A 16,768-nucleotide genomic window follows, 5' to 3' on the forward strand; every position below is an offset into this window, starting at 1 on the left:
TAAAGAAAGTTTGCCATGATTAGCTACAAACTATTCTTAGACAAAATATTCCAATCAATATATTGTATTTCCTTGTTTTGCAGTCAACTATTCTGTAGATGGTATTTACGTCATAGCCCTAAATTATGCAATAGAACCTTTAACTTTATCTCTCATAACTAAAATTGTATCAATGAAATTAGTCAGGTTTATGGGTACTGCAGGTATAACGTAGGAATAATAAATCATTCAAAAAGGTTATTGTGATGGCAAACAAGCGTGACGTGAGCAAATGAATTAATAATCGTTTCCTTGCAAATTACCAATAAACTTGTTCATGGTAATAATGCTGAAATGCAATTAGTATTCCTCGACACAGGCCATCAATGGTAGAAACATAATGGGCTCTCACTTTCGTGACTAAGACAACTACATGTACCTGCTTTCCTACTGGTCTTTCCGGTGAAGGTTTTATAATGGGTATTGTCTAACTTACATGAGGTAGAAGATGGAGGACAGAGTCACCACTAAGCGTGCCCACTGCCATGGCAACCAGAAAGGAAAGCAGCCGACCGTACGCAAGAGGGAAGCGCTGAATACATGGCACCATCATGATACAGGTTATTGAGGCAACGCTGATCATGGTCACTGCTCCGATGGCGTAGCCCCATACTGTCAAAGATATGGAGGGAGGGGAGAGCAAAGAGTTAATCTTTTTGTTCATTTATGTAATTGCCACTTTCAGATCGAGTCAAGATCAGTCATTCAATGATAATGCCTTACATGGAGAAGCTGGTTAATGAATCTCTATACATGCTAGCTGTAGGTTATAAAAACAGTTGGAAAATATAAGAAAATGCTGGTGTGTAAATATACAGGGCATATACATGAATAATGTCAATAATGACCATACCGTCTACACACCTCCAGGAGAAATTGAAGATGTATTTTCAGTTTAACCTACTACTGGCTATAGTATTAATTTCAAGCCTTGGGCTACAGTGTACATCCAAAATTTGCTTTAAAATACAAGATTATTCTTTTTTTAAGGTTAATTTCATTAAAGTACCTGCCCCAAGACTAGAATGTATCACAAAGGCCAAAATAAACTTTAAAAAATCTTTAAGAAATTGTCTGTAGAAACTTTAGAACAGTTACAAGGTAATTAAGCCCTGCAGCAAAAGGAAAATACTTTTGAGTTCTACAAAACTACTTACACTGTTACTATCATGCAGACAGAAGGGCATTACAGGTAAAGACCAGTATTGGAAACGCCCCAATTTCAAAAAATGAAATGGAAGCTCTCATTACCAATCATGTGAAAGAATATGTTTTGACTAATACATGATGATAAAAAATTTGCCGGGAAACCGCCTACTAATTCATATATTTGGTAAATTTGTTTCTCTCATGGTCTGTGAGAGATATAGGGTTGTCCCATATACATCTTTCTGTGTATAGTGCTTGTAACTTTACGAAGAATGGGCCAAATTTCTTATCATTTTGATGATTCCAGAACCTTGCAAATGCTAGATGCTAGATGATCAACCTTTTATGATCGACTCCACAACGTTTCTTTCACAATGCAATCGCATGTCCATAACTGGTCTTTATCTTTAACTCATGAAATACTTTAACACAGATTTAACACCCTTCAGGCTCTAAACAGACAATATGTGGTGTAAATACAGAATCCACAACATATGACCAGTGCAACTTATCACAAAGTCTTCCAAAATGGAATCGTGGAGTGTGTGTGTACCGGGATTAACACTTCTCCAGAGCAAACTAAGATTCTAAAGCCATATTCACTTGTGATGTTGTAAACCACAGTGTGTTTCTTTCAATATAATGACGTAAGTTTTCAAATTCGCTTCACATTTTTATATCTTATAACGCAGAGCTCATGTATGAACAGTTGTCATTCATTAAAGCCTTAAAGCCTATCTACACTAGTTTGGCCAGGGTGGATTAGACCTCCCTGCATGGTCACAGGCAGGCGGTTAATTCATCAAATCAGCTCTCAATTAACATAAGAAAAATGGGACCGTGGGGGACCAACGGTCACCGCTTAGGCATTGTTTGCTATATAGAGGGCTAGTAGCTACACAAACAGATAGTGCAGTCCCGCCTTAATGCTGAACTTTGTGATGTAAAGGTATGATACAAATACAGCTATTGTAAAAACACAAAATGTGTTTTGTTTTAACAATCTTCGTCCTTCATTTCCTTGACAGGAAAGACTTCTATTTTGTACATTCAAATTGAATAACATAACAAGCAAAAAATGAAAGAATGTGGGGGAAATTCACCTTGAGATCCTGCTAATTAAAATGAGAATTGCACAGTCCACTTGTGGGCGGCTGTCTATCCCATGCAAGGCCAATTCAGATAATTAAAGTGAATTTTTGTTAATCAAGTCACAGTATTGTTCATTAATCAAACATATTCGGAAGCGAACAAGGTCTATAGGTAATCAATATTCATGCACTTTTTGCTCTGATGGCATATTTTTTTCATTTTTATGAGTTTACAAATAGTTATACAGGAAGAGAAGGCTAGTTAATTGGGTCATGTACATTTGGAAGAGGTCACTAGAATTCTTTTTTTCTTTCATTAATCTAAGTATTAAAATTTGATGCACATGCAAGGAGAATTGGCAATGAAAAGGGCTTCGGAGCACGAACAAAGGAGACAGCATAGACAGAAAATAGAAAAATATGGAAAAAAAATGGGAAAGATCAAGTGAATCAGTCTTTTTTAAAGAAACTGAATCTGCAAGCAATGATATTTTGTGATGTCTGATGTGTTATATATGACAAACTCTGAAGTTCTAGACTGTCCTTAGGTGGAGTGGATCATGTTAGCCCTGCTCTTGATGAAACCTTGTTGCACTATGCCCGACACTCTCCAACCACCACTATGCACATTTTTAAAGTAATTTATCTTCATACATGTACGTCAGATTCAGTACAACCCAGTTTCTATGAGAGCAGAAGCGCTAGAGCAGAAAAGCCATGTATTGTTCATATATATTAGGGTTTAGCCCCTTTTACTCATTGGTTCTGCCTGAGTAATGATGGGACTTTGGGAATGCTGAACAAAACATTGTTCGTGTGCTCATTGACCTGAATTATTATATAATCCATCAAATCATCTTTGAATTTGGAGGCCCCTCATTATTAAGGCTGCGACAATTCCATGAATACAATTCCATGAGTACTTGAGTATCCGCCTGTAAGCCTGGGCATGTACTCGAGTACCGAGTGCATTGGGTGTTCTTATGATTTTTAAGCAGTCTCCATGTTCCGTTGTACACATCACATGAAAACATTATAAAGCCGCTTTCATTTGTAGTGGTCACCACCCTAAAAATAGCTATAACAAAAACAATATGACATGAGTGTAATGCACTTCACATTTATCTATCTCATACACATAGAGGAAAAGAGAAAAAAAAAAAATCTCACACACATAGACAAGCGGAAATAGCCCTTTTGTTATGTGTCAGCTTCTGTTTTACTACCACTTTCCAGGGACTTATATGTACAAGTAAAATGGTTATATTTTGCGCCAAAGCTTTTTTTAAAAGGCAATTTACTTACGTTGCCCTGGATGTATCTTGGACGGTTCTTGAAAAGGGGTTTCTGAAGGCTCGTCTGTGTGGTTGTGCCCATCATCTGGTAGATGGACGTCATACACGATGCAGGCATGACTGTCCAACTGCTGGAGTAAAATGGGGCATAGCTGGAGGAACTGTAATGGTACGATGCCTTCAGATGGGACAACCTTAAAAGTGTCAAGGATTTCATCAGAGGACAGGCACTGGAAAAGAAAGAAAAAAATCAGAGGAAATTATTCAGAAAGATCATTCATTTCATTTACTCTTCCTATTCATGACTCCTGCACATACCAGTATTCATGTTCATTCTTTGGTATTAAATATTAATAAGAATAAGATGAAATAATAGAAATGACTCATACACAGGCTTTTATCATGAACCATACAATGAATATTTTACCGGGATGCTTCTTGTATGAAGCAGTAAACTTGAAAGCAAAGCTCCCGGTAAAGACATCCACCCCTATTACCCCCACTTCCATCAACCCCCTCCCCCTACCTCCCAATAAAAAGCATGAAAACTCATATTTCAGTAACGGACTTTCCTAAATGAGGATGCAACATGTAAAAAGAAACATAGTTCAAGACTCAAGAGTAAATACTACATAATTCAGACACCCTTGATAAATGGGGCCCTAAATTTTTACTTCTGACCCCCTAAATCCAAAATGTTAACAGGGGGCTCATGCATACAGTCCCTATAAATTTTAGTCTGAACTTCCTCTAAAGTAGGTTAGTGTGAAACCATTACAAAGGAAAGAGCCATGATGTAATGATACATTCAAAATTACAAACACAATAGACCAGTTTCCAATATATTCAAATTGTATGCATACGTTTTAAACAAAAGTTGTTCTTGACAGTGTGCCAGTGGCTAATTGTCTGACATAGCAACAAATAATGTATGCAAAATGATTCCAAGTACTATACATGTAGTTCATTTATTAATAAAAGGTTAGTGGAATACCTTCTCACTAGGTCCCCAGGAAAGAAACATCCATAAATTTGAAACCGTTAGAAAACCGGTGTACCAATATGTATTTCAAAATATTATTTAGCCTACTAAAAGCACTCTTAGACCACTTCCCATGATACCGGTAATTAATTTAAGCTTCAGTGAGCTGCATTTATACAGGTGTACCACTTTTTACTAATCATTCTAATATTATTTTAAACACCTGTTACGGGCCTCAAACAAATTAAAAATCCCACTCCAGAAGTATAGCCTCCATATTTACACGTACAACGTTATTGTAGATAATTGAAATTACAGGCTTCAGGGGCACACAGGTGTATTTTTTTAATCAATTATATTGCATTATTACAGATAATTCTTTGATGGAAGCAACTAATCAGATGACTCAACAAAATTACGCATCAGCATCATCAGCATTGCAATTAAGTACATTATAATTAGTCAGTAGATTTATAAATTTTTTATATAAGCCAAAGATATTTTTTCTCATATTTTTCACATCTATTTTGAGCTTTAAACAGCTACCAGTATACCTACGTCAGCTCCTGTCTAATACTTTCATTAATCTGGCAGCCACAATATATCATTTAAAGACAAATTGAAATGCAGTATGGTGACCATTACAACCACACTATCCAGTGCATTGCAGCAGGTATTGCTTTCATCATTCCCTCTATCGACATTTTCTATGAACTGCATACAAAACAAAAAAAGTGTGTCACAACACAAGGTAAACAAGTAGAACCATACCCACTGTTCCATAATTTATTCTGCATATTTGTCTCTGGATGGGGCTCATATTCAGGGACCACCTGTTTTGGATTACCTCCATACAGTGTCTGTCCTATGACCTTGACTACCCACAGACAAAGATTTACCTCAACTCTTTTCGATTGTTGTTCTAATCGTTTTCAATCAATTGTTTCAATTTCTTGACAACTGCTACACATATTTGACAAATCACTTATCAAAATTGTGTGAGGCTTTCTTTCCCCTTCTTTTTTTGCCGTGTAGCATTTCTGATTATGTTTTTTTTAAGGGGTATCAAAGGCATTTTCATAGATCAGTTTATGTCAGCAATTGTACAGTATGTTTGTCATACATTAACATGTACATGAACATGTACACACTATGAACATTAGTGACAAAGAAAGCGGACAAAATATACAGTTCCTCAGGTAGACAAAGGAACATCCCTTCACTGCTATTATGTAAAAATGTGTAGAACAGGTGTCACATGCATTCACCTTTTTACATAATAGCAGTGAAGGGATGTTCCTTTGTCTACCTGAGGAACTGTATATTTTGTCCGCTTTCTTTGTCTGTCATGTTCATAGTGAGATCAGTTTATGTCAGCAATTGTACAGTATGTTTGTCATACATTGACATGTACATGTACATGGATGGATACACCTACAATGAATAAAGAAAATGCTAGGCCTCTATTTATTTATGTTAAGTTCTGACTGCTCTTTTCGATAAATTCAAAAGCCATATATATGAGCTCTACATTTCACATGATTCTGCTCTACTTGAATATGGTCTTTCCATTTTCCAGGAACTTGTATATCATACATAAATTTGGAGTCTCTAAATCAATTTGCATAATATTGTACAATGTCGGGAGAAAAAAATATATACAGTGTATGTATAGCAACTGTACATTTCTCTCAACTCTCTTCTAGATTTTCTTTGTGCTTTTCCCTTTAAAAAGACCAAGATTTGTTTTAACACATAAAAACAAATATTTGAACAGTTATTTAAACAAGTTGAACAATATACAGATCCATGTACTACACGTTTCATATCGATTCTTTGAAATACAAGGACTGAACATTTATGTTTCAATGCCTCAAGTGGGAACTGTATGTTGGCCTACATATCAACTATGTCTGTGTCCCTCTTGGAATCTTTGAGAGATCATTTCATGTTCTCTGTGAAACATCAAACAGGCAACATTGTGTAACAGGGGTGTGTTATTTCCAAACCTAAGAGAAATTTTTAGACATGTCTGTGTAAGATATTTGCACAGAAGTCGTATACATAGTCATTTGAAATATTTCTATTTTAATGGTTTACTTTTCTTCATATTCCCTGGGTTCAGTAAAATAAATCTTGTTGACAATGCTAAAAATGGATAAATGTGAAGTTATTTCAATCTACAATGTATTCCTACCTTGGATGTGTGTTCTAGCGAAGTATTGTGATGATCGACATGTTCATTGTTATGAGTTTTCCTCTTCGCTCTTGCACCAGCGGTGGAATTCACGTCAGAACCAGGCTGTGAAACATTTCCTTCTTGATTTGAGGGCTTCTTCAGGCCATCTCTGACAGCACCAAGGCCCATATTCTCCAGGAGTTGTCTAAAGCCATTGTACTCTAACTTGCCATCCTCTCCATACTTTTCAAAGAGTTCTGACATGCAATCTCCGGCCCAGGAGTTGGATACAGTGCTGTTCAGGTCATTGCAAAGAGCTTGTTGGATGGTGTCGGCATCGGCGAGTCCTTGCCCAAGCTGTGCTTCAGCATGCCATACATGTATACAGCACAACATAAAGATATAGAGCATCGGCATAACGAGGATAACTGTATGGGCCGGTTTACCTCTATCTAAAGATGCCATTCTGTAAAAGACAATATGAGGTACATGTAAGATAGTAAAGCTCATGAAAATCCCACAAGTTGCATCTAAATGTAACATTTCTCAAAAATATAGAAACATGATACCATTTGGGTACACTGTGAGGAAGAACCTTTTTTTTTCCTTTATCAATTTCCTTGAACTTAAATAACTTTAATATTAAAAAATACTGAAAAAAAGATAAATTTGTAATCCCTTCAAAATTCAGCGCAAAAAAACGCAATCAAGATTTCAATAAAATGATATACAAATGAGAGAACCAGGCCCATTACACTAGTTTTAAAGGGAAAATTCAATCTGTAAAATTTAATGTCTGTAATACCTTTGCAGGTGTATTTCCTCTATCAACTATGCTCTATTTGTTTTGTACTAAAGATTTCATAGATTTCATAAATGTCCATTTTCTCCACAAAATGAATTCTCAAAGCTACTGGAAATATGTACATGCAGGTCATCCATTTGAACTTCATGTCTAAATAAATTCACAAATCCACCATATTAAACAGATAGAGTGTAGATTACAAAAAAAATGGAGAGCTGCTAAAAGCTTCCAAGGCTTTCTTATCAAACATTTTAGATTTTATTTCACATTATAATTCAAAAGTTGATGGGAAAAGAGATTTGTGGAAGGTGACAAACTAAAATCAAATCCAGGTTTTCCATTTAGAAGCGTTCATCATTTCTTTCTCCTTTTTGTTAAATAAAACAACAAATGACTTCTATAATTATATCTAAAACTATGGCTATTAGCTACCGTATTTGCCGGCGATAAGGCCGCACCCCCAACTTTGACATTTTGTAGGGAAAAAAAAGGGGGGAAAAAAAATGGACCAAAGAAAATAATTGTAATTTTCCCGTAGAACTCTATTTTTCCTACAAACTAATACCAAAATTATAAATTATTTTATAAATTTACAGGAAGTTTACCTAAAAAGTGATCGTAATTTAGCGAATCTTTATTGATTTTTAAGCTTGTACTGTATTGCAGGCAGATTAGCACATTTATGGGACACTAGAGGGCGCTTCGCATGCATACAGAAACCTGAATGGCCATCTTTAGCTTGCATGCAGTGAGTCGGCACTAATATAATCCTGCCATATCCAAGCTGTGGCCATGGATATCGCGCAGGGTGGAAGAATGCATCTTTTTTATAATGTTATCCGGTCTTACCCCTATCGTACCGTCAAATGGAGAAAATAAACAAGCTTTTGTATTGTTATTAGAGATCTACCGAGGTTAGTTTGTCGCTTTAATAAATTATATAGTCTCAATTATAATTCAGAATTATCTTACTGAAAAGTTGAGAACACCGACGATGTTCTCGATCGTAGTTACGTTTATTTTGCCAGCAGCCGATCTAGCTTTGTGTTGGCAAAAAACGTTTTGAGTCCCGGTAAAATTGCGCACTGTGAATCTCTGAAGGTGCGTTGGTTTTGTTGGCAACTCCCAGCCCCCTAGCTCCCCTTTGTATGAAGTTGCCCACAAATAATGGACGTGCTGTTTTGACTTGCGATTTTTACTCTTTCGGCGTAAAGGCCGCACCCCGACTTTTTGATATTTTCTCTTCCAAAAATACTGCGGCCTTTACGCCGGCAAATACGTTAAGCAGGATACTGTGAGTGTGACACGAGTGACATGCTTTTCCCCTCCAGTGATCATGCGGTTTGGAACAGTTCTGATTAAAAATATTTAAAAATTGCACACGAGTCTCCTTTGGTGCAGTTTACAAGACTAGCAGATTACTAGATCATTCTTAGTATTGAACACTTTTCATGGTGCTAGTGACTATTTCCATTTTGACCCATAACTCCGGCGTGGAGATACCCAACTAAAACATACAAAAAAATGATGTTAGATCTAATCTTCATTGATTGTTTAAATAAAGGTCTTCACGCCAGAGTGATGCCTCAAAAATGGATACAAAAGTACACAAGCGCCCATTTTATTCTAATTTGAACTTTTCCTTTTCACCCAAAGCAAAGGTCTAGAGTCTAGATCTAGAGTCTAGGGTGTCTGATCGCGCACCCGATGTTGTGTGCTAAAATTCTTCCCATAGAGATTACACGCATCCCTATGCAGCCTACGTGCATTGCGCGACCATGCAAAAAAAGTCAATTTTTTTTTTTCAAATCGAGATTCAAACCTTTATCAGTTGTGATCCTGAAGGTGATAATCAATGAATGAGGTGTCATATGAAAGAGCAGGTGAATTCCAATATTTCCAAAGGGGCGTAGCCCCCGAAATTCTAAAAATATCTTGGTCAAAACAGCAATTTAAACATTGTGTCCTGGCTAACTCTCAGGTTTGTCACTTTTGAGATATGACGCCCCGATCGATAAGTAGTCCCAGTCCTAAGGAACAATTCTATGTGATTATATTTTCGCTAGCCCCCAGGGATCACAACTGATAACAGTTTAAAAATACCCTTCTCGCTATTTGGTGGATCAGCTAATTAGGAGGCGTGCGCTCCGCTCAGTCCAAACCATGGTTACATCGCGTAACATCTCCGCGCACGAACGAAACCCCAAATTATAGTGACTGAAATTATGGTTGGCAATTCCCTCGATAAACCCGGAAGTGAATACACGTTATAGTCAATGGCAATATCGCGGAGACAACGTGCGTTGTCTCCGCGATATTGCCATTGACTATAACGTGCATTCACTTCCGGGTTTATTGTGCGACGAACGCCAACCATACTAGTCAATCGCACATGTCGCGGAGACAGCGTAGCTCAAGCTGCAAGTCGCGGATTGGCTTAGCAGCATGCGTACGATATGCATACGCTTGCATATCGCGCGATACAGCTGTTTGGCTAAATTTAGCAAAACAACATCACTCTGCGTGGACGTCTTTTTCGTCGATTTTGACCAAAATGATATGAATATACCAGCGTGTTGGAGGGGCTGTAACTTTTGATAGAAACATCGGTGAGACTTGAAATTTGAAATGTATTATTCTGATAACATTTTTTATTCAAATATCAAACAAAAATGGTGAAAAACGATCCCAAATTGAAAATTGAAAAATCGTTCAGACACCCTACTACTAGAGACTCTAGAGCAAAACTCTCTGACATGTCTAAAATTCTCGGCTTTTTAAACAATAAAAGCCTTTGATTCATTAAATTGGCAATGTTCTAATTTAAATTACAATAAACTAAATTAGGCACTAACTTGTTAGACCTCTACATAATCTTTAGACTTTACAAGTTTAATGATGGTTTTTTACTTTGCAATTGCACTGTTTGCAGATTAAAAATAACGAAACCCAAACAAAAATAAATACAAGCCTAACTGTGTGTATAATTGCATAAATCAAGGTTAGTAAGTAAACTAGTATTGTGATCAAAGAAGATAATATTTTGAACAGGAGGATGACGGCAACTCGGCGAAATTGAGGAGGATACTTAAGTTCAGCTCAGGTAGGTCCGCATGCAGCATGCCGCGCTAGCGCCAGTGGCCCCCCGCACACGGTGTAACGTCATTCACACATCCGCACAAACAAACCGGCCCCTTTCATTGCGATAAAAGCACTGCAATTCAATGCAATGGCCAAAGCGCTGTAAAATCGGGCGCATACGCATGATCGTCGACGTATCGCTAGATCTATGGAACAAAGCGAAGCAATATTTTAGATATTTTTCAATGTTACTTACTAAATTACGGTCCTAAACGTCTACTGGCCACCTCCAAAGTAGTGGAGCTTGAGTCCCACGTGCACTGATGTTTTGAAAGTTTACAAACTGCAAAACTTTATCCTAAATTTTCGCACGGATCCAAAATATTGCTCGTGTCGTGTGCACCGTTCAGAAAGAAAGATGGCGGGCCGTGTGCAGTTGCTCGAGGTTCTTGTCACGTGACATTCGCTTTGCTAGCTAGTTATGCATATGCATGAGGAGGACAATGCCGTGCAGGATGACCACACTGACTGAATGCATTACATTCGCTTTCAATGGAAAATGTTACTATTCTTTGTATTTTAGGACTGTTTTTTGTTGTTGGTAATATCATGCGACATAACAAAAACATTACAATAATACTGATAATCAGCTTTAAGTGATCAATGGCCAAATGATAATAATAATGATGATAATAATAATGATGATAATAAAATGATAATAATAATAGTAATAATAATATTTATAATAATATTCAAGTTCAATGTAGCATGAATGCAAAGAGTGAAATGAAATTGCAACATAAACAACATTATAATTTAAAAAAATAACGAAATTATAATATTATATTACAAGCAGCTAGCTAGCGCTTTCTAACATTATAATAGTTATAAAACTTGACAGAAAGATCCATGAGAAAAGCTTATTTATGTTGTATAATTGTGTACGTCACATTCTTAAAGATAAAGACCAGTTATGGCCATGCGATTGCATTGCATGTGAAAGAAACGTTGTGGAATCGATCAGAAAAGGTTGATCATCTAGCATATAAGTATTGGTGTGTACTGCAAGGTTCTGGAATCATCCAAATGATAAGAAACATATAGCTCCGTTCAGTAGTCTCATTTCACAACGCCCCCTATCGTCAGAGTCAGCAGCCATACATGTTAGCCTATGTACCAACAAAAATCGTTAAAAATGCATTTTTTGTTTAAACGAAAAGCACATCCACCCCGACTTACGTTATCACTAGCTCTTTCATTGGAACCTCATCGTAATTCCCCCACCGTAATTGATCAAAATAGGTTGCAAGTTCGTCATTGCTCGTACGTATACCCATTTTGCCGAGTTTAGCAAAAACATGAATATTCATGAACGGTCAGACAATATACAGCCTTTTGGTACGTAACGTATAGTGAATGGGAATGGGCGATGATCTGTCCAGGAGGTAGAGGTCAGTGGTTTGTGCTGGCAATGTTCACGCGAGCGAAAATGAGTCAATCGGGGCAGTATGTTTGGCCCAGTCTTCGTAAAGTTACAAGCACTGTACACAGAAAGATGTATATGGGACTATACGTACACGTGCGGGACACGTAAATTAGTTTATCTATCTCTCACAGACAAATAGATAAACTAATTTACCAAATATATCAATTAGTGTAGGCGGTTTCCCGGCAAATTTTTTATCATCATGACTTGTATTAGTCAAAACATATTCTTTCACATGATTGGTAATAAGAGCTTCCATTATTTTCATTTTTTTTTTAAATTGGGGCGTTTCCAATGCTGGTCTTAATAGAGAGACGAAAGAGAAAGAGGTAAGGGAGAGCAGGGGCGGATCCAGCCGGAGGCGAGGGGGGGGGGGGGGCAATTCTTGAGAAAATATCATATTAGCGGCTTTGAGCGGGGGGGGGGGGGGGGGTTAGTGAGCAATATTTGTTTTTACTACCCCCCCCCCCCCCCTTGAGCAAAAACAAAGATGTAAAATTATGGTTACCATCTTCTTGTTTCAGTGCCACTTTTTTCTGCCAGAGGAGAAAATAAAAGAGGAAGCGAGGTTTTGAGGAAGAGCATATGGAAACGTTTGCTTGTATTTTGTCTCATAAAGGAAGTTGACCACAAACTGCCTCCCACACGGTGTTGAATGCTCAGGGGTCACAGGCCACTGGCTTCATCGGGCAGGTAGTTCCATTATGTGAATGGGTAAATTAACTGTTACAAAATGAGGGGACACATTGCATTGTACAATAGGGACACACATTGTTTTTATTGTGCAGAACATACTCTTTTATTGACTTACTTATTGCATGAAACTATAAAACCAAAATGCATTTTGTATTCTAACAGTTGGAGTACAAAGAATAATAACAGCTGAATGAAATGCATCAACACCACAAACACCTGAGGAGGAAGCATTCATAAATTTGAATACATTATAGTTGATAAACGACTCCGATGAAACTATAAAACCAAAATGAAATTTGCGTTCTGGCAATTGGAGTACAAAGAATGATAGCAGGTGAATGAAATGCTTCAACAGCAACACAAACACCTGGGAAGCTAGGAAGCATCCATAAATTTGAATAATTTAGTTGATAAACGACTCCGCATGTGGACGTTTGTTGGAGCAGAAAGCAGTGGATTCTTAACAACACGAACCCAACAGAATGTCGGAACGTAAATTAAATTTGGCGCGGTTGGAAAATGTATCTTTCTACCCTGCGACTTGAATGGTACTTTAAAACGGTAAAATGGCTCTTATTTTAAAATTACTCATTAAATAACACCCCAAATTTCAGTGATATCAGAAAATTTATGTTAAATCTTACTAATAGTTAAAAAAAAAGATGTATAAACATTGTGAAAGTGTCGCATTTTACGATAAAAGACGCCGATTTAGCGAAGATGACGTCATTAGTGCGCTTGCATCAGGGAATTCAAGGTCAAAAGGTCAATTCAGACACTGATAAGTTATTGGTCGAGCCTTTTTGTTTCCTTTATTCCGACAAAATTATACAATCAATCAAAACAAGTTTAATACCAGAAGAAAGCTAACGATTAGTATTTTCATTAACCGCTTGCCCCAAAGTCGCTTGACCACAGTGAAACGAGTGAGGGATTGCGAAAGCGGCCAAAGTGTGATTGAAACTCGCTATTTGCTCTTCTCCAACGCAAAAAGAGACGACATTGTGCTGGATAAATGTATTTTTTCCGACAAAAGTACAGAAAATTTGCATATGGTCTTTTTATATTATACTTTATGAAATGTTACCCGACGGTGACTTCCGGGCGCCCCAATGCTGGAAAGAAACGCATATTTTAGAAAACTTCACTTTTTCATGGAAAAATGCTTATTTTGCTCTATGCACGCAAGTCAGATTGAGCGGAAGATACAACGTTTCCATATAATGGGGGGGGGGCGTCGTGAGAGTTAGAGAGAGAGACAGGGAGAGGGGAGACTTGAAAAGGTGGGAGGGAGAGCTAATTCATATTAATAGGCCTATTAACCTTACTGTTGCTGCTGTAAAGAGAAGATGTGATGTATTCTGAAGGGGCGACTGTCCTATGATCATGGGCCTATGACAAAAACAGAGCTTTCAATGGGGAAATTGAAATAAATGTCATTTTGATCAGGAAACGTTTCATTTTCCTCACTTTTGAAGAAAAAAAATTAATAACTGGGTCTGATTGAGGGAAACAAAATATATCTCAGATGTATATTGCCTACACTTCGTTAAAACGATTTGAAAAGAAATGTAAAAATACTACACAATAATTTTGTATTGATGTAGGCAGAAAATGATATCATCATCATTGAAATCAGAATTTCAATATGTCGTGTACAAGCTATACTCCAAGAAAACGACTCAGTTTCTTCCTTTTTATCAATTAATCACGTATACATTTTTTAAATAAAAGTTCGGTCTTGAATCAATGCACTGTCGTTCTCATCGGTTGTCGGTCTATTAGCACAACGTTAACCTTTAACAAAAAATTATTCACGGCACCCTTTTTAAAAAATACAAAGTTTTGCGTCACCCCATTGTTGAATTCACAAGAAGATTCATGTTACATCACTCAGGCACTCGTCGAGTGCCATGCACGTAAGGGCACATATTTTGTTTCCAAATTGTGCGAGCGAGCAAGCAAAAAAAAAAAAATCTTGACATGGTAAAAATGTGTTATTTTGTTATCAACACCGTCATGCAAATGAATTACGTATGCGGTCTCCACGCTGCCGAATACATGAATAATAAAATTATATAATAAATAAATACACCGGCCATACAAGGATATTCAGGCATCTCGTTTCCTAGAATTATCCTGTTTCTAAATGTTACGAGCAAATGAAATGAATGAATATGAATGATATTTAAAGTATATATTCGGGATGCATGCAAGATGCCCGGATATGACCGTATGGGGCACCTCGCCAAATTGCTGAAAATATGACCTTGAATTTGAAACCTGCAGGTATTTAGAAATTTAAATCATCCTGTTTGGGTGTTCGGCGAGCGAGGAAAAAAATTAGCGTCTTTATTGACTTTAAAGTGTTATTTCATAATAACAAATATAATAAAGCTGTTTTTGATGTTTTGGTTTCGCAAAACTGACATTATTCCATGCAAAATTAATTATAATATAACAAAACTTCTCTGTGGAAACGCTGACGTATAGAATTTATAGAATAAAATAAACCTAATTCAACTATGCAACGATATAAGGCTGAACCAATGACTTCGGGGACTCGAGTAACTGCAATTCAGTCATTAATATTTTCAAAGACCCGGATATTGTGCATGCTTGACTTACTCGACTTAAGCCGTCCACACCATCACTGGGATGTATGATGGCTTCTGTTTCACTATGGCTTGCCACATCTTCCTGTCTTCTGTTAGCCTAGTGGCTTTAGTCAGGGAGTCAACTTGTCTGTTTTTGCAGTCCGCCTTGATGCAGTCTGTCCATCTCTTAGCTGGTCTTCCCCTTGGGTGTTTGCCATGTACATTTCCGTTGAGAAGGATGTGGGGGTATCTTTTTGAATTCATTCGGTTGATATGTCCAAAGTATCTCAGTCTTTTTGTGGCAACCCTGTCGATGATGGTTTCTTCCATATTCAGTTGTGTTCGTATGTGTGTGTTCCTTAGCCTGTCAAATCTGGTCACACCCATGATTCTCCTGAGGCATGCCATCTCAAAAGTGTGAAGTCTATTTTCATCGACCTTCTTTAATGTCCATGTTTCTGCACCATATCAGGACTTTGTACAGTTCTACCTTTGTTGAGCAGTGTATATCTTTTGATGCCCAGATTTTCTTGAGTGCTTGGAATGCTCCTATTGCCTTCCCAATGCGGTGCTTTACCTCTTCCGAGCAGGCTTATTGTTCCTCCCAGGTACGTGAACTCAATCCATCTACTTGATTTAGCTGTTCTCCTCCAACGTTTATATTCAATAGTTGAGGCTGTTTGCTTATGGCTTGTACTTCTGTTTTGGTAATGTTTATTTTCAGTCCAAAGTTTGAGCTGCTCTGATGTACTAGGTCAACTAATGTTTGGAGGTCTCTGTCATTGTCAGCTATAAGGACTATGTCATCAGCAAATCTTAGGTTGTTGATCAGCTGTCCCTGTACATTGTGCATGCATGGATGTGGATTTCCAACGCGGTGAATGTATAAATAAATTATGCATAAAAATTACCCCCAAAATGCGCCAAAATGATATTCATCAGAATGACTGCAATCATTCAAATAATTAACCAATAATTATTAATAGTTACTTGCATTATTATTATTTTATGCGCGCGCATATTTTGCAATAATAACTGTCACGTGATAAAAAGTGTATTCTTAAATTTCTCTTTAACAATCTATTATGTCCTCGTCTTTTTTTCTTCTAAATAAACTCATTGTTCTATTGATGAGATAACTTAATAAATATTTCAAAACAATTCATATTGTATCGGCAAACTCTAACAATAATAACAACCATGAATACTTATTAAAGGTATTACAAAGTTTTGGTATTGGGTCATGAATTTGGTTCAAATTAACATATTGGAAGCATATGCGTTCCTACAACATTCATTGATCGTTGTCCCGATTGAAATCGAATCTAAAGTTATGAAATTATAAATAATAAACTCTTTATGTTGTAT

General features: G+C 37.0%; 2 protein-coding genes across 3 annotated transcripts in view; both read right to left on the bottom strand.

Moving 5' to 3' along the window:
- LOC753062 (zinc transporter ZIP10-like) overlaps window positions 1-11,028 on the bottom strand; it is a 34,307-nt gene extending 23,279 nt beyond the window's left edge. For both annotated transcript variants that reach the window (XM_030999888.1, XM_030999887.1), the window contains exons 1-4: window positions 10,878-11,028; window positions 6,754-7,201; window positions 3,585-3,804; window positions 476-651 (exon numbers count right to left, since the gene is read on the bottom strand). In XM_030999888.1, coding sequence (XP_030855748.1) covers window positions 476-651; window positions 3,585-3,804; window positions 6,754-7,200 — 843 coding nt within the window. In that variant the 5' untranslated portion in view covers window position 7,201; window positions 10,878-11,028. The remainder of the gene's footprint in view (window positions 1-475; window positions 652-3,584; window positions 3,805-6,753; window positions 7,202-10,877) is intronic.
- Window positions 11,029-15,436: 4,408 nt separating this feature from the next.
- On the bottom strand, window positions 15,437-15,808 carry LOC100891613. The gene has a single exon (XM_003726524.1). It carries the CDS (start codon window positions 15,806-15,808, stop codon window positions 15,437-15,439), a length of 372 nt encoding a protein of 123 aa, XP_003726572.1.
- Window positions 15,809-16,768: the final 960 nt, after the last annotated feature.

The sequence above is a fragment of the Strongylocentrotus purpuratus genome, unplaced genomic scaffold (assembly GCF_000002235.5).
Source record: "Strongylocentrotus purpuratus isolate Spur 01 unplaced genomic scaffold, Spur_5.0 spur5_scaffold_6, whole genome shotgun sequence".
In the NCBI taxonomy this organism is placed as follows: Eukaryota; Metazoa; Echinodermata; class Echinoidea; order Camarodonta; family Strongylocentrotidae; genus Strongylocentrotus; species Strongylocentrotus purpuratus.